General features: G+C 40.0%; 1 protein-coding gene across 1 annotated transcript; it reads left to right on the top strand.

Annotated features, from left to right (window-relative positions):
• The first annotated feature begins 15,966 nt into the window (after positions 1–15,966).
• Positions 15,967–20,207, top strand: LOC149298042 (platelet-activating factor acetylhydrolase IB subunit alpha2-like). Its single transcript, XM_089487962.1, has 5 exons — positions 15,967–16,047; positions 18,442–18,531; positions 19,445–19,561; positions 19,674–19,796; positions 19,929–20,207. Exons 1-5 carry the CDS (start codon positions 15,967–15,969, stop codon positions 20,205–20,207), a joined length of 690 nt encoding a protein of 229 aa, XP_089344088.1.
• The last annotated feature ends 4,939 nt before the right edge of the window (positions 20,208–25,146 follow it).

Consider the following 25,146-nt stretch of genomic DNA (forward strand, 5'->3'; position numbering starts at 1 on the left):
TCTGCTCAGCATCTAAACACCTACTCAGGGCATTAGAACATTGTCATTGAGTGGGGCAGTATTGAGCAGTTAGCAGCAATGTTTGGAAGCGGCGGAGGTAAAACAGTGACAGATTTATATACTTATTTGAGAAAAAAGATCTTATTGTTCCATCTCAGCCAGCCTCCTTCAGAAGATCCCTCTATAGATTCCATTCTTTCAGAATTATTGAATACATAAATCGTTTTACCTATATTACAGTAAATTCTTAAGATACCTGGATCAGATTTCATTTGAGTAACTTAAATTCTGAGGAAAAGTCTCTTAACTGTATTCCATGTTGGATTTTAATAAAAGAATCTGTACAAAGATAGAAACAAAGAAGCATATAAAAAAACTTCAGTTAGTGAGGGCCGTGGTCAGTGAGCAGTTGAAGATGGCTGCTTGAAACAAGAGCTCCTCAAACTGGCACCAACACTACCAGTGCTTGCCACTGCTAACTGCATAAGAAAACTGGGAAAAACAAAGAAAAACACCTTACTATTGCAGAAGATATCAGATCCAGAGGGAAACGGCAATTTGGACACCTCAGAAAGCCGTAGCAACGCTGTTGAACATGAAGATCCATACTGGAAGAAAATGATAACTTACCCGCGACCCAAAGGCCTAGATCTCAACCAACCTCGAGATGTCATTGCTTACATACACCTATGCAAAGTTAAAAAAAAAAAAGTAATGCAGGCGGCAAGAAATACCACAAGATTTTACTCTTCCTTTCTATGCACATGTTATAAAAAAAGAAAAGCCTTTGCAAGCATCACCCATGCATTGTGCACAAATAACATTAAATATAGATGGGGTCACTATAGTAGTCTGTGGGGAGGATGGTAAACACAGGCAGTTCCCTGACTTCTGGCCAAAATTGTCTGGATATCAGATCCTGGTGCAAATACTGTCCATAGAGGTCTCTGTCCTGTAACTCCTGAACCGATGAAGAGTAAAACATCACACATAAATCTCCTCCCAAAATGCAAGTGCCCCAAATCTGTGTCCAAGCTCCACAGTCTTTAGAGTCTTCATGGATTCTTCCCAAACCTAGTGTGCTTTGTAGTCTCCTTATATTGGCTGTTTTACTAACCTCGACAACTGCTTACTTTGTTACCTCTACTCACTTTAGTTACTTCAGTACCCATGAAATATCCATCCACTGCATATTTTACTAAAGCTACTAATTCCATGCAAATAAAATCAGAAAATTTCAAATTCGGAATTTTCTGGAATTGGTGGTCTTGGCCTGTATCCCATTTGGGACAGTTTAGCAGTTCCCAATTCAACCCAAAGCCATCATGTAGTGAAGAGAAATTAGAGAGAATAAACAAATATACTAATGATTCCCTGACGCTGCAACAAATAATAAATACTAGGAAAGAAATAGGGGTAAAAGAAATGGAAAAGATCAATTGGATGCTTCTTCAATTACGTCAAAAATGGTATTACTCTAGTAATAGAGTTGGTAAAACCTTATCTAATAAATTAAAATGTAAACATAAATCTGAAACAATTAAAAAAAATTGTAGTCGGGAACAATCAATTTCTCACTCCGAAAGCCATTTCTAGCGCTTTTGCCAACTGCTATAAATCCCTATATAAGTTACCTGATCTCTCGCATTCTGACTTGGAAATTGCTAAATTTTTACAGCAATTAAACCTTCCTAAAATCTCGGCCTTGCAAGCCCAATCTTTAAATCAACCATTCTCACTATTCGAAATTAATAATTCGATAAAGGACATGAAACCAGGAAAATCTCCAGGCCCTGATGGCTTTTCATCCCTCTTTTACGTCTTATTGCAGCACACGATAGCTCCGTTGCTTCAGAGAGTATTCTCATCTCTTTCTTTAAAGGAGCAACTCCCCAAGGAACTTTTGCAATCTGCAATCATTCCAATATTAAAAGAAAGTAAAGATCCAAGTTTAACACCTAATTACAGACCTATATCTCTAATAAACGTGGATATTAAGATTTACTCCAAAATAGTAGCACAAAGATTAAAACAAGTGATTCCATTTATCATACATAAAGATCAGACAGGATTTGTCGAAGGCAGATCTACAACAGACAACACTCGTAAGATATTCAATCTTATCCATAAGGTTAATTTGCATCAAACAAAAGCAGCTTTTTTGGCACTGGATGCCAAAATGAATTTGAGGTATTTGGAGGCGATATTAACATGCTTTGGTTTTGACGGATTATTTAAAGACTCTGTTATGTCTCTGTATTTTAACCCATCCGCTAAAGTAGTAGGACACCTGCTGGACTCCAATTGGTTTTTAATTAAAAATGGAACGCGACAAGGTTGTCCTTTAGCTCCGCTGTTATATATATAGATCAATTCGGTTCATTCTCTAATTACAAAATTAACATAGGGAAAACACAGGTCATTATGACCTGTCTATCAAAAAGATAAGGATGAACTCGGGTCTCAGTTTGGTTTAAATTGGAACGGACATGCCATAGAATATTTGGGAATTAGTATTATAAATGATGTATCTTTATTAATTCAGTATAATCATAAAAAATTACTGGAAAAAATAAAGATGCAACTCTACCGATGGAGGAACTTAGAAATCTCATGGTTAGGCCGCATAAACCTTATAAATGGATACTTACTTCCAAAAATACTTTATTCCTTTAGAACAATTCCTTTGAGAGTCCACTCCTATATTTGAAAACAGTATCAACAAATTATTGATCGATTTTTATGGCAGCAAAAGAGACCAAGAATAACGTATAATATCTTAATGAAAAAAACAGAAAGGGGGGAATATCCTATCCAAACATTAACAATCTCCATGAAGCAACAATGCTGACCCACTTCTTAGCTTGGGACAAAAGATCTAATAACCTACCGAGATGGCTACAAATAGAGGGAGCAGATATCTGGAAAGGGGAATTATATTCATTATTTTGGGCCGATGTAACTCGACTAAAAGATATAATTAATCCGAACCCTATAATATATGATACGCTTACAACAATACTTAAATTTAAATGGAAAGTAAAGATCTGTCCAATTGGTACATCAGTGGTATTTCTTCCATTAGTAATATTTTAATCCAAGATTCTCTTATGCCCTTCTCCCAGATTAGAGAGATTTATTCCTTACCATCCTCGGAACTATTTACATATTTAAGAATTAAGAATTTTATTAATCGAATAGGAATACAGAAAAACTTGGCTATTGAGCATTGGTTGACACAAAAAAAGAAAAAATCTCGGGTACAAATACACTCATACAAAGCTTCTCTGGGGATGTGAAGGACTCACCGATCTTGAGATGGGAGAAAGACCTGGGCATGAAGTTCTGTTTGGATCAATGGCGTCAAGCTTTTATAATGACAAAAAAATATGTCCATTCAGTAAATTTATTATTATATTATACTATATTATGGTGACATATAGATGGTACCTAGTAGAGGACTGGCGGGACCCGCCAAAAAACGGGCGCGGGTGGTCTTTCTGGGGCTGCGGGCGGTCAGGCACTGTACCTGCGGGTCCCGGTAATCCCGCGCAGTCCCGCAAGGATGCCTTCTCGCTGCTCCATTACAGTGTCTCCTATCTTGCTCCGCCCATGAACAAGGCGAGTCACGTGATGTTCCTGGGCGGAGCAAGAGAAGAGACGCCGTGAGGGAACAACTCGAGGGCAGCCTGGCAGGACTGCATGGGAAATCAGGTAAAGAGGCGGGCGGGATTGGCCACAAATGTGGCGGGAGCGGGCGGGGAGCAGAACACCCACATTGCGGGAGCGGGATTCAAAACAGCGGGAGCGGGATTAAAAAAGCAGTCCCGCGCAGGGCTCTAGTACCTAGTCCCATCTAGACTTAATAAAATTAACCAGTCAAATTCACCTCGATGCTGGTGCTAATATCGGCACCTTCTTCCACGTGTGGTGGGAGTGCTCACAATTATTAAATATTAAGAATAATATCTCACAGCTGTTGGGTTCACTTCTCCACTCACAAAATCAACTTAATCCAGAGATGTTTTTGTTCCATATGGGCCTAGAGAAATTCAACATAAATCAAAGGATCCTCATTATGCATATTTGTCTTGCTGCAAAGATATGTATCGCTAGAATTTGGAGAAACTTTGGAATAATTAACTGGGAGATAATCGCTAATCAAATTCATTACCAGTATATAATGGAAAGAGGCTATTATTCTAAACTTGGCAAGAATGATAAGTTTAAAAAAATCTGGCAACCGTGGAAAATATTTCGAGATGATCGTATAGAGAATGTAGACCTCTCTAATTAATGAATACCCTCCTAACATATAGCCCCTGGGCGACACAGTATATAACACTTATATACAGGAATAAATAGCTTCCCCGGAAGAGATCTCTCAGCTCCCCTCTACGTGTGTATGTTGTAGTATGATTGCTAGAGAAATACGGAATGACATTAATTGTAACTTGTGTATTTATATATATATATTTTTTTTTAATTTCTTTATATACAAAGGATGTTGTAAAAATGTTCCTTTTGTGTTTCTCTTAAGTTTGCTGTCCAACGTCGATGTACATACTGTATTGTAACTAAATTCAAGAATGTTAAAAAAAAATGTTTAAAAAAAAAAAAAAAGTTAGTGAGAAAAAAAAAGTTCAGACAGAAGTAATCAAACTTACTTAAAAAAAAGTTAAAAAATGAAAAAATAATGTGATAACCTTGCCGGGTGAGCGCTGCTCCTCCGGTTCTCCTGGTCAAGACCCAAATCCTCCGGGTCGCGGGAGCAGGGTCTTGACACGCCCCGCTCCCCGCACATTTTTTCCTGTAAATGGGGGTGTTTCCTGCTGCCATCAGCAGGAACGCCTCCGACATCAGCGGGAACGCCCACCGGTGTCTGCAGGACCGCCCACCAACATCAGCAGGACCGCCCGCTGGCATCAGTGTGCAGTCCTGGCCGCGCCCCGCAAGGAAAGGCTCCTGGTAGCTGGAGCCAAGAAGTTCCCAGGTATGCTTCTATGTCAATTATTTCACAGATATAATGAGAAAAATGAGAAAATCAAATTCCAATTACTAACTAGTGTCAGCAGGCAGAAGCAATTAAACAGTGCTTTAGCATATAGAGGATTGATATGATGTGAGATAACAAAAAAACAACAAAGCAAATCAGGCAGACGCGATCAAACAGTGTTTTAGCATGTAAGAAATTAATATAGTCAAATATAAAAAGCCATGGATATAAATGTTTATGCAAGTAACATCAAGTGTTACACTGAGTCCAGAGTTGTTTCCGCATACAATAAACAGTGGTCGGAAATGTGCGGCAATATAGTTTGTGGCAAAGTAATTGTGTATACAAATGCTATGCAATATTGCCTGCTGAAAACTAAGAGAAAGTCCAAGAAATTCAGACCAGAGGTGTCACTAGAAAAAAACCTAGATTAATATTGATTACTATCTAGGAACAGGAGGTAACATGAAATAAAAAACTAAAGTGCATAGTGCTCTCCATAAAAAACAATTTATTATTTAAAATAAGATTAAGAACACTCACAAATTAAGAGAAACAGGGCGTCTTATCGAGGAACAAGTCCCCACACAGTAGTCTCTGAATCGGCTTAAACTCACGCAGAGTGCCGGCTCATCTGGGAGTTGAGGCAGGATCCCAAGTATTGATTCAGTCTCTCTGTGGGGAGGTGGACGCTGACTCCACAGCGCTTATCTGGTTCAGCTTCATCCGACTGGTTCATGCTGTGTGTGATAGTCCGCCTTACGTGTTTCGTAGAGGAAGCTCTTCTTCATCAGAGGCATGCAATATTGCCTGCTGATATAGAACTTACTCTTGGTAAAACTAAGAGAAATCCCAAGAAATTCAGACCAGCGGTGTCACTAGAAAAAAATCTAGATTAATATTGATTACTATCTAGGAACAGGAGTTAACCTGAAATCAAAAAGTGCATAGTGCTCTCCGTAAAAAACAATTTATTATTTAATATATGACCCCTGGGAAGGAGGGTCCAGTGCCATCCAGAAACTAGAAACCCATCCAGGGACCCCTATCCTTATAATATCATAGCCAGGCAGACCTCCCAGATCTTATGGGTTTTTTTTTTGAGATATCGTATTGTTCTGCTGACCCCCAGTTCCATTCGGAGTTGGTACCTTAATTGTTTTTCAAATTTATACCACTTAAAATCCTTATTTTGCTTCCACTCTCTGGCTATAATTTCTTTAGTCGCTAAACAGCTGTGAATTGCAAACACCATCTGAGACATAGGACGCCAACTTATATTCAGAAGAATTTAGGCTGGGGTTCTGGGGATGATACTATTGCCGTCCCTCTTTAGGAAATCTAATACCCTATTCCACATTTTGGCAACTTTTCTGCAATTCCACCAAATGTGGAGATATGACCCATCCATTTCCTCACAGCACCAACAAGTCCCTGCCAATCTTGTGGGTACATAATACCATCTATTTATGACTTTGTATTGTGTTTCTAACAAAGATGGGTCATGAACCCATTTTATGACTCTGGCAAAGTGGGCATACCATTCTTCTCTTGGTATTTTAACGTTTTTCTCTTTTTCCCATTTCGGGATACTTGAGATTATTGCTGATGGGTGGTCTTTTAGGCCTATACATGTAACACATTTAGATTAAATATTATGGAAATCTCTTCTATCATTTCTCCCCCAGAGGAATCCAGATGGTTTTTAGACAATTTTTTATCCTGAAGTATTTAAAAATATTGGAATTAGAGAGATTATATTGTTGGTTCAATATGGCCAAGGGTGTAATCCTGTCGTCTATTAATAGGTCCTCAAGGGTATTGATCCCTGCTTGCTTCAAATTTGTAAGTGAAATTATACACTCCAGTGTTTGTCACTTCAAAGACTTGATTAATTTCTCTTTTAGGCCTAATTTGTTTTTAAATGCGTACCATACTGGAATAATTTTCCCCAGAATCATATTATTTTCTCTGGCTATCTTTATTGTCTCTGAGGATTTAATTGACCATACAATGGATTTTAGGTCCTTCACACCACATGCCTCAGATTCGATTCTGTACATCCTGCTTCTACGTAGGCCTCTGATTGGGTCTTAACTATATTGTTTTACCAACGGGAAGCTTGTCCCTCCTTTGGAGATCCTAGAGTTTAAAGTATATTTACTGATCCTCGGTCTACTGCCCTTCCATACAACATTTTGAAAACTTGTTTGTACTAGTTCAAGCCAGGTAGGGGAAATAGGCATTGGGACCATACGAAAGAGGTATGTCCACCTGGGCATAGTATAAGATCTTAAAGTGTTAATTCGTCCCCACCATGACAGGTCAAGGTGTTTCCATTCCATTAATAGTTTATTTGTTACTTTTAATAAATGTAGAAAATTGATCTCCATAATTTTGTTAATATTTCTGGGAATTTTAATGCCCAGATAGACATAATCTATAGAATTTTCAATCCGAAATTTCCTTTGTATTTGGTCAGCTCTCCCTTTGTCGATATTTGTAAAATGGGCTACGGTCTTACTAAAATTCAGTTTGTAATTAGAAACATAACTGTATTTATCCACCTCTTTCATAAAAGCTGTCATAGAATCCATCGGATTTGTCAGTGAGACGACAACATCTTCTGCATATAGCGCCACCTTTAGTTCCCCCTCCTTAACATGAAGTCCCTTAATATCCTTATTTTGTCTAATGTTAATAGCGAATGGCTCTAGGGACAAAATGTACAAGATAGGGGAGATTGGATACCCCTGTCTGGTTCCATTCTGAAGATTGAACCAGTCTGAGCAGATACCCGATCCCACCACCCTAGCACTGGGGGCAGAATACAAGTACATTATTGGTCCATATATCCAATCTGTTATTCAGAATGCCCTCAGCACGCTACTCATGTACCCCAACCCGACCCTGTCGAACGCTTTTTCTGCACCCAGAGACAGGGTCAGGAGGGGGACATTATTCCTTCCTGCATAATCCAGAGTGTCCAATAGTGATCTGATCTTTGTGGATCAGGAATGTAGGGCCGATTTCAGTCTCTCCACCAATATGGCTGAATAGAGTTTCACGTCCACATTAATCAGAGAGATTGGTCTGTAGTTTGTTACTTCCTCCGGAGATTTATCTTGTTTCAAGATCGGGATAATACCGTATTTGCTCGATTATAAGACGACCCCCCAAAATCTGAATATTAATTTAGGAAAAAAAGAAAAAGCCTGAATATAAGACGACCCTATAGGAAAAAAGTTTTACCAGTAAATGTTAATTCATGTAAACTATCACATTTTTTTAATAAAAGCTATGATTGAGAAAAATATTTTTTTGTTTTTATTTCCTTGCTGCAGCCGGAAGGAGGTGTGGCTATTTGAGGTCTGGTTATAAGACGACCCCGATTAGAAGACGAGGGGTATTTTTCAGAGCATTTGCTCTGAAAAAAACCTCGTCTTATAATCGAGCAAATACGGTATTAGCCTGGATCATCTCCCTAGGACATTGGCCTGTCTGAGCAATCACTCTAAAAGTTTCTAAAAGGTAGTCTATTATGTCCTCCTTGAATATTTAAAAAAAATAGTTGCTAAACCCGTCAGGGCCCGGGGTTTTATACTTTATAAATTTATCTATAGCTTTACCTAATTCTAATTTCTCTAGTGGTCTATTCAGAATCTGCTTCTGCTCCTCAGATATACTTGGAATGTCAGTTTTTGACACATATTCTGTTATATTCTCCTCGGAAGGGACCTTTGGCAAAGTGTATAGTTTCTTGTAGTAATCTAAAAAATGCTCCTGCCACCTCATCTGGCGATCTGTATACTTTATCCTCCATTACCAGCCTATCTGTTCTACTATTAGCCTGCTTTTTTAAATTGGTTTGTCATTAATTTATCGGGTCTATTCCTTTTATGATAGAATCACATTTTATTTTTTTCCCATGTTTTTTAATGTTTGTTCTAATTCTATTTGATTAATAGAGTTCTGAATATAGTCTATTTCCTTCATGCCTTTGGCAGACGGATTTAATTTATTTACAGAAGATAGGTTGTAAAGGGAAATGTATAGATCTTGATTTACCTGACTTTGCCTTATTCATCTTTTTAATCTTTATAAGGTGGCCACCTATTGGAGTCATGTCTTCTGGTCTATTTTCTAAGAAGAAAAACGTAGTCATCTCTGAGATAAAGTCCTTGTTGTTTTTGGGTAAAGAAGAAATTTATCTAAACGCCAAGTTGTTTTATGTGGCCTATCCAATTTGTCCTTTAACTCAAAGATCACCAAACTGTGATCTGACCATAGATTATCTTTGAGGGTAATTTGTTTGATGGATTTTATCAGAATTTGTTCTCCAAAGATCATATCAATTCTAGAGTAGGTTTAATGTACTCTTGAGAAGTGAGAGTAGTCCTTCTCCTTAGAGTGAAGGACCCTCCAAATATCATATAGGTTAGCACTTTGGGTGATATTTCTAAATGCTCTTGATTTTTTTATTATATTATTTGGGACATCTTTATGAAGGCCCACCTTCTTATCTAGCTCGATATCTTGTATACAGTTTAAATCTCCTGCGATCAGCAGGACACCTTCTTTGACCTTCTCCACTTTATGCAGGATTTTGGAGAGACACCTCAGAGGTTCTGTATTTGGCAGGTAAATATTGATCAGCATAAATCTCTCGTCATTTTCCATTCCAACCCAGATCAGGAAGCGTCCCTCTGAGTCTTGATCGCTATATTTCGTCTCTATTTTCACCCTACTTATTGGCTTTCTAAGTAGCTGTGTTTTGCCTCTGACACAAATAGATACAGTGCTGTGATCATGGATGGTGGTGATCATGAAGACATCCTTCTTGTCTTTAAATTTAACCGGCAACAGCTCCTCTTGGCGCAAAGCAAGAGCCTGTTTTTTGCCACTTCTTTTGGGGAACCCTTTACGATTTGACTTTATTGTGCCACATGCAACTGTGTCGAGGCAAAAAGAATCTTGAACAAATGGATGTAGCAGGTCCCATACAATTTTAGCACTCGTGCCTAGATAGTCTGTGCAACCTGGTGGGTCAAAGTTGCAGTCCTTGCCTTCATAAACTCGGAAAGAGTATGTACAGTGGGGCAAAAAAGTATTTAGTCAGCCACTTAAAAGATGAGAGAGGCCTGTAATTTTCATCATAGGTACGCTTCAACTGTATAGCCACTGGCATTTTCACATAACTTGTAGAATTTGACTACATATTGGAGGGGGATAAACTGTTTAAACACCAATCTTCCCTTATATTTCATGAGGGATTGGTCTGCACATATTTCCTTCAAGTGGGATATATACTTCTGCAAAAGTTCTCCGGAAGTGACTTATTAGGAGCCAAATTTTAAATAGCCTGTCATATTGGGGGTCAGAATTGGGCAGACACTGATTATTATTAAAATGTAAGACATGCAATAGCATTCCATATCTGGATCTTGGCATAGTTTGTGGGAAAATAGGAGTGGAGCAAATAGTGTCAGTGCTCCAGTATGACGGTATAATCAAAACACTTTTTTTCTAGGTTTTTTTTTTTTTTTTTTTAGCCTCACCCCAAAATCTAACTCTAGCCCTAACTATGAATTCCCTACTAACTAGCCACCCAACCACAATAACTCTTATGAAAAACAAAAGCATGTGAAAAATTAACCCCTTAGGGTACAGTGCAAGTACACCGAATATGTACTTTTAAAGGCACCAGGCTGCATGGTTAGGATACAGATCCCCCGCATTGCCTTTGTCATTTAACCTTATTTGTGCATGTGATTCGCTGTAAAACCGATCACGTGACAGCTCTGGTCATGGCGCTTCTGTACAGGTTTGAATGCATGAAGTAGGTGATACATCCCTGTTCCTCAAGGAAAAGTTTCTTGGTGACCTGCATTGCAGAAGTTTACTAAAAGGGTGGGGATAAACAAATATTTTAGTTGATTTTAGTGAATACCAAAGTATTGGAAAATAATTAAAATATTGAGGTCCCTATTTATTCATATAAACATAGAATATGACCACAGAGAAGAACCATTCTGCCAATTTACTCTGCTCATGTTTCCTGATGTAGACACTCAGACCTTAATAAGTCGTTGGTCTTAGATTCAGGATAGCTTTGTACCTATCCCATGCATGTTTGAATTCCCTCACTGATTAGCATCTACCACTTCTGATGCTGTTTCATTTATCTACCACTCTTTCTGTAAAGTAAAACTTCCTTACATTACATTTAAACATCTGACCCTAAAGTTTTACACTATGGTCTCTTGTTCTAACATTCTCCTCTGAAATTTCTCCTTTACTTTGTTAAATCCCTTCTTTCCTCGAAGCTATACATATTGAGATACATTATACATTGTAAAACTGTCAGGAAAGATTTTAAGCAAATCCCAGCAGACACTAGGAAAGATGCATCTGTGCTGGAAACAGAATTGGACTATGTAGAATCCAAAATGGAGGAATACGGTGGTGCCCATAACAGTCTGGTGCACCAGAATCAGGCTTTTGAAGAGGTGGTGACTTGTCTATGTTATTTTCAATCACAATTTCCTCTTGAAGTTTAGTTTAACTATACAAACAGTATATTTAGAAAGTGGATTTAAGTGACTTTGATGAATTCATACCCAAAATAGGACGTGTGAAAATAGTTAAAATACCAGCATTTGAAATATTCTGGGAGTTTTTAAAAATAGATGTTTTACAAGGTTAAGTTGAACTGACCGGCTTCAAAGATGTCACAAATAGCACATCGGGCAGAATGACCAGTTTTGAAAAAGTGGTTTTGAAATAGCAATATGCTACTTTTATTTATTGCCCTATAAGCAAAAAAAACATAAAAACATTTGGTATTTCTAAACTCAGGACAAATAGTAGAATCTTTTTGACTAGTTTTTTCATTAGCTTTTGTAGATCAGTAAATGTTTTTTTTTTTAAAATAAAAATAAGAAAAGGTGCCCTTTTTTATAGCCATTTTGATGATATGATGAAAATATTGGCATCAAAAGAAAGCCCTTCTTGTCCTGACCCCCCCCCTCAATAAATAATTTGTATGGCTGCACTAAAGGAGAAAGAAAATTACAGCTAGACAACACCGCAAAAGTGTTAAAACAGCCATTGTCACAAAGGGTACAAGAAATAAAAAAACAGCTGTCTTTAAGGGGTTAATTATATCACAACTTTTTTTCAGGCCCTGTACTTATGCAGAATGTATTATGGATACAGGAGTTGATCTGTGAGATAAAGCCCTCTCCTCATGTGCTTGTATTCTTTTACACTCTGGATCCAGGGACTGTTGATTTTGTTGATGCATTGTTGTCAAGATGCGGACATGTTTTTTTGTCTGTACGTTTTAGTGCTGTGCATTCACCCCTTTTGAGATGTGCATCTCTCAATATTTTAGGAAGCACTCCTGTTTTGGCGTATAGTTTCACTGGACATATCAAAACAACATTTTGAATAAGAGGACACTTGTATAATAATTGTCTGTATAAAAAAGGTCTAAAAATAAAGGTAAATACAGCCTGAGATGAACAACAACACGTGACATATTACACCTTGTCATCATTTATTCAACAAAAATAAAGCTAAAATGGAGAAGCCATGTGTGAAACACTAAGTACACCTTATGATTTAATAGATTGTAGAACCACCTTTAGTATACTTAATTCATGTATGATTTATAATAATGCATAATTCATTTATAATCTCACATGTACAGATAAAAGCTACCCCTGGAGCGCCACTGGAGTTCTACAAGCCAAGAAGGTCTGTGTGGGCACCAAAGGGGGTCTGGACCAGGAAATCAACACCTTTAAATGACAATATTTTTTCTTTGTGCAGCCAACTGCACAATGTAAATATACACCATGTACAAAATATAGTCTCCTCTGAAGCCTGGGTAATGGATGTTGGCCTGCCCAGGTATATAGTCTGCATGGGGAGTGACAGGGCTGCACACTTCTCCTGTGGATGTTAATGGATGGCCTTTACTGTGAAGGCAACAACCGGCCAAGCTCAGACAGCACATCATGCCATACAACACCCAACCATCCCAGGACACGCCTGGCTCCCACAGCCCCAGCCGCAGGTACACGTTATTTTATTTTGGCAATGCAAAAACAATTTGATGATGGGTTGGTGGCTTACTTTGAGTCCCACGACATGCTTTTGTCCAGGGATCCTGTCTAGTGTTGATCCACCCCCTGTTCACGGCAGGAATTTGCACAAAAACAAATTGTTTCACACACTTTCGGGCAGGTAAATGTTTCCAGGGGCCAAGATAAAATATAAGGGTACACCTTTAGCACAGTCTATGGATTTAATCGTATAAAAACATTAGGAACCCATGTCTGTACTATATATTCTTAAGTAAGGTTATATTATAGCAATGTACCATTTAGATAGACTGTTGTCACACTTAACAAAAAGGCCATCCTCTTATGGGGAACCATAAATCAAAAGTGACCTAAGAAGCAGCTTATATTTCTCAAATGATAGTATCGCCTCTACACAGTGTTTTAGGGCCCTAAAATTCTCAATAATGCAGACATACTTAGCAAACAACTCAGTTTGTAAAAAGTATTCTTTTTAATGCATTAATTGCCTAACCAGTTAGAAATAGGTAACAATGTCACACAAAACGAAACCTGCCCCATCCATGAAGTTTAGCACAACCCTTAAACAGCAACACATTTACTTGGGGGCTGCACTAGGCCTAGAGTGACTTGTAATGCATCCTATGGAGGATATGTAAGCTCGGCGTAGCCTCCATAGTGTAAATGGCCCGAATGGGAATTTCTTCCTTGCAACCAGCCTGTTGAGCAATGGCACAGCGGTGCGGCAGAGTGCCCAGGAGGGCGACCTGTCCCCTGGTATTGCGGAAGTGGGACTGCTGAGCCCCTGGACCTGCTGCCCAAGCCCTAGTCAGCCTAGGCTAGGAATTGTTGCTTTTTTTTTTTACAGTAGTTGGGACAGACTAAGATATTTAGTTACGATTACATATTATTCAAGACACTGCATTCTAGATGAACTTTTTGATATTTGCATTTGAATAATTATTCTTCTGTTCACGGTACACACCAACTATTCAAGTGGTTGAAGACAGACACTGTTCAGTAGGGATGATTAGAGGTGTGTTAGGGGGTAAAGCTTTTATCAAGACATTTTGAGCTGCTGTTGTGACCTATTGATGGCTGTTTATATGGTGTTTTATCCCAATTAGGGACAAGGTGTTTTGTAATTTTTAGCATATTTTTGTTTAAACCGTGATTGTCATTTTCCATATTTGAGGTACCCACACACATTATATATTGTTTAGTTTAATACAAGTAGGGCCTTCTTTTAATATCATAGAAACACATACTACTACTGGCATAATGGATTTGGGACTAGAGAAGCATTTGGGGATCTCTCTCATGCTGGTATACAAGGTGGTGCCCTTATACCTTACGGATGTCAGTGATGTCACATTGACATCACTGGGCTCTCTAGAACGGCTTTTTATTATATATTTTTCATTTAGATTTCAATTTTTAAAATATATTTTTGGAAGGGGGAAACTTTGTTTCTCCCTCTCTTCCCAATGGGATCAGAGATCCCAGCATGATCCTTTCCTCCAAACACCTTCCTGCTGTGTTAGCATTGACACCTGCTGGAAGGGAAGGCTAAATTCATATTATAACGACTACCGGCACCATTACACCGATCTGTCTGCCGGAAGTCAAACAGAAGCTGCCTTTCAACAGCTGGATTTCCAGCGCAGTGGTAAAACAGTCAGGATGTGCAGGTACGTCCTAAGGGGCGTCCTGCCATCTATTTTATGTCTATATAGGCATTACAGGGTTATAATGACTAAAAGTTTACTCACACAATTTAAAATATGAACAACCAGCAAACATCCTGAGCTTCTACAAAAAAAACGGACGGGGGAGGAAAGAGGTTCAAAAGAAAGATATTTGGGAGCTATGATTGCAAAACAAGACACCTTGTAAAAATATAATTGATGTTATCTGCAGCAAGAAATACTTAAATGCACATATTTAGATTTATATCCAGAAATCACTTCCATTAACCGTGCACAAATTATGTGGGACTGTGTGAATCGTCACTTCCGCTGCCTGTCACTGCCCCACTTCCTGTCTGCTAGTGGGAAGTGACGGAGCGGGTGGCGATTGTGCTAGGAATAGCAGAACCGGGACCCAGGGACCGGAATAGGTGGAGTTACCGAAATAACGAGCGCGTGACGTCACGTTAACGGGGACCCTTTGTCACCGTGTGCGGTAAAAGGTAGGAGGTTGTAGAGTTAATTGTGGACTGTAATAATGTGTACATCCCCGGGTTAAAGGGGTGAAATATTCTGTTTCCACGATGTGGTTTGAATATGCATATTAAACGGTAATATTTCTTACGGGGGTTGTTGTGTTTAGTGGCTGCGATGTCCTGGTAATTTCCCGGCGGGTTAGTGAATCGCTTCGGTTAGCGATCTGCCCCACTGGGTCCTGTGAGGGAGGGTTTTGTTGGAGGTGAGTAAGTGCAGCGTCCGCATCCTTGAGTGATGTCTCAGATTTCCACCTGTCAGTCCCAGCGCTTCACACGCGCAGCGGGTGGGAGCCTTTGTTGGTGATGTGATTAGGGCTGCATTTACATCTCTGAATTAGAGGAGACGCCATGTTATTGAGGCTTTTAAATGCGATCTGGTCGCCAAACCATCATATTGTAGCATGAAGAGCCTGCAGGCACGGCTAGTGATTGTGCTGCGGGCCTGTGGATCTGTGACACGGTTGGGCAGTGAATGTCTCGCTGCAGCCCCACGTCTGCCCGTTCATGCGGAGACATCGCTATTTGTAACGCGCTATATAACCCACCAGTAACCACGAGAGATGCGCAGCGGTGGCGGCGGCATTTCTAACACTTTTACCTGTGTGTTGTGACAAAACCTGCTCTTGTCCTCTCCCCAGAGACAGACTTGTATCAGAATGAGTCAAGGAGACACCAACTTAGCTGCTATCCCTCATGCTGCTGAGGATGTCCAGGGTGACGATCGATGGCTGTCTCAGGTGAGTCTCTTTCAGACACTTTATTAATACGTCCCTGAACTTTTTTGCACAGTAATTTTAAGGCTGTACAATTTGGAGCCACAAATCCACCTGGGCACAGTATTTTTAACACGGATAAAGCCGCGTTTAGCACATTCTTTCTTCTCCTATCTGATCTGTCGGTAAAGATTATTTAAGACCGTCACAATCCTGGCTCCACTCTAAAGCATGGACCCGACTGCTCCCATAACATTATAAAGTCTAATGACCGGAGCTTCCGTGTGTTTACATGTTCATCACCTATTGTACGGCACTGCAGTCTCTGCTTCTATGACCATGAACTATACGTGTGTTTATTTTTAATGTAACCAGGATTAATGGCAGACTTTATACTATACTGTAGTTTATTATTTAACATATAGCGGGAGCATAGTTATTAGTCTATTCAATGTGACAAATAGGGAGTTTCTTCTGATGTTCTGATGTTTCTTCTAGATTTATTTACCTGCCACAGGTAAGTGGACAGGTAGTGTTTCAGCCCCATGTATTCTTTATAAGGCTGTGCAGTCGTTAACCTGTAAATGTATTTCAAGCATTAAAATTCATGAGTATATACTATATGCTGTTCGCTCTCGATCATGCCTTCTGAATTTTCCAGTCAAATCATCCGAACTGTGTGCAGATAATTGGGTTTATTCACTAAAGCAGTAGTTTCCAGTCCGAATTCACTGACCGCCTGTGTATTATGAACTTGTACTGCAGGCAGGATTGTCTGTTGCTGCAAAAACGCTTGGTTATTGTGCTGAGGTTTGTGGAAAGCCATCTCACAGATTAAACTGCATTACATTGGGGCGAGTTCAACTCTTCTTGTAGGAGACATGTGATTGTAAGGGATATATAACCAGACACAAAATGAACTAACACACACACAAATAAATAAAGACACTTAACTTTAGATTGGATAAACAGGCCGTGGTCTTTTATTTAGCTTACCATTAAATCAACAACTTACACACTTAACCTTGAAACATTGTAACCATAAAAGCACTCCTGGCCCAAACCCCCGAGTGCAATCCTAATTTAACCCTTACCATGCCATCCGCCCTAAAGCCAGGACAGCAAAAATTCACCACCGGTTCACCCCTTCTTTCACTTTTTTTTTTTTTATAAAAAAGGGGCAACCTTAACTCAATAAAAGCCACAACATAAATAGTGTACAGATAAAGATAAAAAAACAGGGTGGGAGGGTGGGCGCCTCAAAAGCAGCTCCTCCATCTTCCACCCTTGGCTCTCCCGCTATGCTGCTGCTCACCAGACGCTACGAGAGGTCAGTGCAGACAGCTAGCGGTTCGCCGCAGGTAAGTGAGGTGTACCTCAGGAACGCACTATTTATAGAGCAACTTCCCGCCCTCAGCGCAGCGCGAGGCAGCTGCGAGCGCAAGGCGCGCAAGAAAAGGGGCGTAACTAAGCGGTGCGTGGCGCCCTCAAGCGCACCAACATGAAATAGGTGGCAATACTAAGCGGCGCGAGCGCAACTAGAAACTTCTCCACAAATTTTTTTTTTTATATATATATAACCTGCCTGACCTGAAGTAAAAAAAAAACCCTGACCTTTATATGACCCAATCCCCACAACCACATGCCGCCCTTTCGTCTAAATAGAGCCAGGGCTTTCCATTCTCTGGCAGCGACTCTTTCACATATTTTTTAACTTTTACCTTTGTGCGATTAGATGCTATGCAGAAAATCTGCCTTTTGTTGGAAGTGAAGCAGACTGGAAAGAAACCGTGATTATTTTGTTTTTGTGCTCATCCCCTAGTGAATGTAATCCAACCGCTGGCTTCATAGCTTCGTGGGGTTTAAAGAGTCACTGATTGTAATGTGTTCAGTCAGTTCTATAGACTCTGATCCTATGATCTATTTAGAAAGTACATTAATATGGGAGCGAGGTACCAGTTTCATTCCCCTTGTCCAAAATGAAAAAAGATATGTATATGGATGTAAGCAATGCATTCGTTATACGTATTCAGTGTTTAATAGGATTTCTGTAATTAAATCCTTGTGTGTGTTTGCACCTGATATATTACTTCTCCATTGTCCTGGCCCTTCCCATAGTTCTTGAATGTTGGTTTTATCGTCTCCAGTTGAAATATTCGTTCAGATAAAAGTACACTGGTTTGTGCCATCTTTAGCAAAACTGTCAGTCCCCATTAAGCACAAAGTTGTATAATATTTATACAACATAACATATTTGTGTGTGTTTATATACTGTATGTAGATAAATATTATATAAAATACACATGATGTAGAGTGATATGTTGCATTTTATAGCACATCAGTTTTTCTGGTATGACCAATACTGTATTTTTCTGTATTATTCGGTAAGTCTAATACTGATCTCATTTTCTTGTACAGCATAACAGGTTTGTTTTGGACTGCAAGGATAAAGAGCCGGATGTCTTGTTCGTAGGGGATTCAATGGTGCAGCTACTGCAGCAATATGAGGTGAGCAGGTACAAGAAAAGTAAGATGTAATGGTAGGCTAAGGTGTGTGTAATTACGCTGTTATATGAGGAAGCTAGGAACGTGGCACTTAAATGACTATAGAATTGTTTATGGGAAGTGCTATTTATTTGTTATAGTAGATTTCTGTTAATTCCCTTTACTAAACAAATCACAGAGGCACTTCTTTTGATGGCGTCAGCTGTGGAGACGCAATTACAATTTAAGAACAGAGGGAAGTAGTTCCTAGACTCATACGTTTTTCTGTAGAATCGTCGTACAAAACACCCTTTCTCAGCCTAATCCAATATGTTGATATAACTGCGAACGTTATTGTTCCCTTTGGACACGTTTTATTATTTTGCCTGGAAAACTTGTATGGTGGCAACAAATACAGGGCAACTTTTGAGAATATAATACAAAAGTATAGGAACTTTCGTATAAACGGACATTCTCTTGGAGGAAGAACACAAAAACTTTCCAACTTGTATGTTTTCCTTTATTTGAAGTCCTAAGGATTTTTTCTGGTTACAATTATCTTGTAAAACGACTTGGCTCTGGCTCCGGATTCCTGGTGGGATCAAATAGAGATCTGTCTGATGGATGCAGAACTTTCAAATGTAAAGAGCAGACAATCGAGACTGGTTTCTCTAGCTGGTAACGGTCTTGATTCCAAAATATCAGACAAGCCATGTTGTCTGCAGTGAAATAAGTCCTCATTTCAGGAGATCTTGTGAAGTTATGATCTCTTTTTGCAGGAGCAGTGAGGGACCTACGTCACTTAAGCATCAATGTACATATTAGCTTATTCCCCATTGATTTTACCCTTATAATCCATTATGACAAGCTGTTCTTGTTCATTTTGGGTTTGCCACATTGGTTTTGTTGTAACCCCCATTCTCTTATCACCTTGAAGGTTTGGCGGGACCTCTTCTCTCCTCTCCATGCACTCAATTTTGGCATTGGAGGGGACACTACACGACATGTCCTATGGAGACTTCAAAATGGGGAGCTGGAAAATATTAAACCTAAGGTAGGAAAATTTGAGTCACATACACCCAGAAGTATGGGAAGATTGAGAGAGAATAATCATTATTCTTCTGTCTTGCATAATTATAGCATTGACATTCCCAACATGTTTACAGGTAATCGTACTGTGGATCGGGACCAATAACCATGAGAACACGGCAGAGGAAGTAGCTGGAGGTGTTGAAGCCATCATAAAACTTATCAACACTTTGCAGCCGCAAGCAAAGATCATAGTCATGGTATAAAGACTAATTTATTTGTGATAGCTAAATGTTTGCATCCTGTTTATGGCAACATTGACCAAACGCTTTCAAGAATTCACGATAGTGAATTTATGTTCACACTTGTGTTCCTTCTCACTTGTGTTGTAGGGCCTGCTGCCACGTGGTGAGAAGCCCAACCCTTTGCGGGAGAAAAATGTCCGTGTCAACCAAATCCTGCGTTCATGGCTGCCTCGTCTCCCGGGAGTACAGCTGCTGGATATGGATTTTGGATTTGTCCACTCGGATGGCACCGTCTCCCGACATGACATGTTTGATTTCCTTCATCTTACAGCTGCTGGCTATGCCAAGGTGTGCAGACCTCTCCATGAACTGATCATGCAGCTGCTAGAGGAAACGCCAGAAGAGAAACAGGTCACCCTAGCCTGAGTCCTACCTCTCTCCACTTTCTGTTGTCAGTGTTATATCATTGGCTGCCCCCTGTGCTCACTACAAACGCCTCAGCTGTTTATCTACATGCTCAGTGTATATACGCAGAACTCATATACACCTGCTAAGCTCCAGACCCTCCTGCAAATTCCTCCTACTGCACCTGATAATACTGGGCAGTAATAATACTATTGACGCCTCCCTGTGGAGTCTGAGGTGCAGACTGGCATCCGGATCCCACCAAGAGGCAACAGCATGGTATCTTGAATTGACCGATACTATATATATGTCCAGAATGCTAAGGAGAGATCCATCAGAGGTGGTCATTCAGCAAGATGCCATTGGAATGAAATGTGGTGGTGTAGCTGTTGGTATGAAGCAGACCGTTTACAGCTGTACAGTTAATGCATCTTATAAGGGTCCTCTGTTTATAAAGCTTTGTGCTGCTCGGCACCATTACCCATCATCTTTATGTGATTTGGCGGTGGATACTGTTCCAGTGTGTCAGATAGAATTGTGGAAAAGTTGTGAATATGGCTGCTGTACATCTTGGGTATGTCTGGCACACATGTGAACTACATGTAAGCAGAAAACGATGGCGTGCTAATCCTTACTAACATGAAGGCATTGAAATACTATTTGTGTTCACCCATTTTATGTCAGCACAACCTGCACCAAATTGCAAATTCTAAATTGTTTTATTACCTGGTATGTTTGTTGTGTATCTGTCTTCCCAAGGCACAGGGATAGAATATACTGAAAGTGACTGTGAATATATATAGATATATATGAATTGCTTGTATGAAGTCGGTGTTTCAGAAATGTCTGGCCCGTACCCGGGACCAATACAGCGGAGAATGCCTGTTAACCCTACCCAGCATTCCAAGATAAGCCTAACCCTCCGCATTAAGGGCAAGCGTACAGGATTTATGCTTTTAGACCTAAAAGAAATGGAAATCTGTGCTTTCCAGCTGTGGAAATTATGTTGATTATGAAATATTTAGTCCTACAACACCAGCATGGCATGTTTTAGGGGCCAGTAAAAAAAAAAGTAATTGTAAAGAAGTAATCGACTGATAAAAATGTGGCTGTAGCTGGATCCTTAGTTTATGTACCAAAACAGTTTTTTTAATATTTATGTGAAGACATTTACACTCTAGAGTAACATCTAATGTATGTATCTTTAACTTACAAAGGGATAAGGTTTGCAACAGAGTTTGGAGATGGTTTATTTCCTATACTATTCATAGTTCATCTGTCCTGCCTCTTAGACCTGTACAGCTTCAAATCCCTTCCGTACAATCTGCACCCTCAGTGCTTGTGCTTCTGTGTATGGCGTAACAAACTGTCCCTTCTTGTTGTTACACGTGTGTATGGAGCGGAGTTATAAAAATTCTAATGTGAACTATGCCTCTGTCTCTCATTGATCCAAGAACATTCTGTGCCTTCATGCATTTCCAATATGTCTTAAAAAAACATTTGTGTAAACATAAAACTGGTTTGCTCCACATATCACATAGGTCAGTTTTAGGTTAAGCGCCATGTCATAACACGTAACTTTCCCAGCCGTTGTTTCACTAAACCGAATTTCAACTGCTTTGTGTCCAGCTATATGCTGACCAAGGATAAGAGTTTATCGGCACCTGGGGAGACAGCTGGGTTATCCTTCTAGGAGAATCCTATGGGGATGTATATAATGATATCACTTCATAAGGTATACCTGCTAAAAACTTGTTGTTGGGTGTCTGGTCCAGGGGTGCACTTCTCCTTCTTGATGGTCATTATGCTGGGTTAATTAAATATTCATGAAGCTACTTGGTTTTAGCTAAGGATACAAAGAATTTCTGGATTGTTTGTGGTCCTCAAGGACTGCAGGTGTGCACACCTGGTCCAAAATATACAGAGGTGAGTCTAATTTAATAATTGTTATCTCTACTAATCGTTACTCGGGTACTTAACTCTGCTGTTCAGTCTACTCTGCTGAATGTAAGTCAACACAGCATTAGAAACACCATTCCCAATTCCATTAGATACAAAAGCTTTTCTCAGAAATAATGCTTTAATCATACTTTTTTTTCTCCCCCCCCCCCCCCAAGGGTACTTGTCAGTTGTAAATCCACAAGCGTACTGCAGAAACTCCTATTTCCCTTTCCCCTGACTCCTTAACTTATAGGAGATGTGTTCAGTACCCAAGTGGTGTATTCCCCTCCAGTCCTGGCTCATTGACAGTGGGGTGTGGGAAACTTTCCTATGTGTCCAGTGACCGTGGCTGAGGGTCCTGCAGAGCTAGGGGTCCCTGGGCATGTACCTAGTGTACCAATTGGATATAAATGGCAATCAAACTACCTATTGTACTAACATTTAAATACATTATTTGAATGTTTGAGAAAGTGGCTGTCTGTGGTGCAGTGCAGGTGGGAGCATGACCATGTGTGTCTCTCCTATGTGAGCGACCAAATGCATGCAGAAGTCAGGCATCTTCTATTGTGGCCATTGCTGGTTATAGGTGTCGGAATACTTCAGCCTATCCATTGTGAAATGTATTCTAGACAGCAATGTTATGAAGCCCATCATCCTATTTACTTTTCTAGCATACGATAACAAATAAGAGCAATGCTGAAAAAAAGCTAGAAATGAGCAGTGAACCATTAAAAAGCGGTCCATCACACTCTCAAATCATCTAATTAGAAATAACTTTAGAACTGCTGTCACGTTTGCCAAAACTGCTAGTTTTCATTATTAAGTGGGGGATTTTAGTAGTCCACTTTAAATAAATAGTCTTTTTCTTTAACAAGGTATGAGAATCAGGAATACATCCCTGGTCGATTGAGAAAACGAAGGAATCCAAACGCAAGCAGGATAATGTGCATTGGTGAGACATTCATCTAGTTACTGCATAGTGAGCAAGATCAGCAGAAGTTTTGGGGCTACACACATTGAAAAAGGTTGCTTTCCCCAAAAATGTCTGTCTGTAGATCTGTAACATCATGACCTCCTGCCTAATATTGTGTAGGTCCTCCTTGACTTGTTGAGGCATGGATTCCACTAGACCTCTGAAGGTGTGCTGTGGTATCTGGCACCAAGATGTTAGCAGCAGATCCTTTAAGTTCTGTAAGTTGCGAGGTACGGCCTCCATGGATCGGACTTGTTTGTCCAGCACATCACACAGATGCTCGATTGGATTGAGATCTGGGGAATTTGGAGGCCAAGTCAAAACCTTAAACTCGTGCTCCATAACCATTCCTACCATAGTGCATCTGGTGCCATGTGTTCTCCAGTTAAGCGACTGTCAAGGTTCCACCCTGCCAGCCTGGACCGTGTAAAAATTATTCATTGTCATGTCTACCTGCTGCCACTAGTGGCCACCCTTCCCTCTCAGGAGCACCCCATTCTCATTACTTCGGACAGCTGAGCCACGTTACCTGAGTTTAGCCCTGCCCTTTTATACTTGATCTGCCCTTCAGTCTGGGTCTTTGCATTACAGTTCATCTGCCTACTGCCTGACCCAGTTCTGCTACGGTATTCTGATTCTCATTAACACGCTGTGACATGGCTTGCTTTTGGCTTTGTTCCTTGAATTACGATTTGGCAATGATACTGTCCTGGTTCTGACGTAGCCTACCTATGTCTGCTCTGCCTGAGGGCTTCAAAGCCGTGTGCCCTTCCTATGTTCTCTACTGCTTTTCCACTGCTGGCCTAATACAAATGCCAACCTATGTCTTCAACCTCTTCCCTACCAAAGCTGTGCCCCTCACAGGGGCAGCACACCGCCTCTGCTGGAGAATATAGAACGTTTATTTGGGTTTCAATCTTACTGTCGTGCCAATCACACCAGGGAGAGAAAATGCACCATATATTCAGTAGTCTAGATCTAAAAGGGGTAGTCAACAGGTGGTCCTGAACGCTATTGTCCATGTTTCCTACCCACGATTTGGATGGTCGTTACCGGAAAATCATGGAAGATATAGTTTTCTAGCAGATAGAAAGCTATTTGTGTTCTCTGATTTAAATGTCTAGCAGTAGTAAGGAAACCTTTTATATTGCTATTCTGCATAAAGTAAAGATACCATAATGAAATATCGAAACAAAATCTATCCTGGCTGAATAAATGTATGATCTTAAACTATCTAGAAACAAAAACACTGTTGAACCTGATAATTTTGCAATCAAATGTCTTTGCAAAATGAATCATTTTATTTACATACAGACTTTGTTGCACATCAGAGAAGTTTCTGGGCTAAGATTTTGTTGGGGGGGTTCTATTTTTTTGATGGGCAGTAGATGATCATTTGAGGGAATTTGTTTACATCGATAAACATGAAGGGACTGGGATTACAGCAGCATACACAGTGCTTGTCAGGGATTAAACAGATCACGAGCAGGAGTAGATGGGACCAGAGGTTTATTTTATTTTATTTTTACAATAAGTCAAAGTGAGTCTGTCCAGCTGCAATCATTGTTGTCCTTGTGATCAATAAGGTGCATATGTGACTTTTCATCACGTAGCCAACGTTCACTTCTCCACCTTAGTTGCGGCTAGATGAAATTTTATGTGCATCATATGACCAAACCTATGGACATCACTCCTAATTAATTAGTTTAGATTTTTCAGCTACACCCATTATTAACAGATTGTGAAATCACGCACATAGACAGCCGTCTCCATACACAAACATGGCAGTAGAATGGGTCGCACTGGAGAGCTTAGTGACCTTCAATGTGCCACCTTTCCAGTTTATGAAATTTCTGCCCTGTAGATCTGCCCGGGTACATTATAAATGCTGCTACTGCAAAGTGGAAGTGTTTAGGAGTAACAGCAGCGCAGCCACAAAGTGATAGACCCCACACAACCAAACAGGGGGCTGCCAAGTGCTAAAGAGCATAAATATCGCCTGCCCTCTGTAGAATCATCACTCTCGGACGAGGAAGTAACATCAGC

This window comes from Sceloporus occidentalis, unplaced genomic scaffold (assembly GCF_023333645.1).
Source record: "Sceloporus occidentalis isolate IW3139 unplaced genomic scaffold, rSceOcc1.0.p SCAF_35, whole genome shotgun sequence".
Lineage (NCBI taxonomy): Eukaryota > Metazoa > Chordata > Lepidosauria > Squamata > Phrynosomatidae > Sceloporus > Sceloporus occidentalis.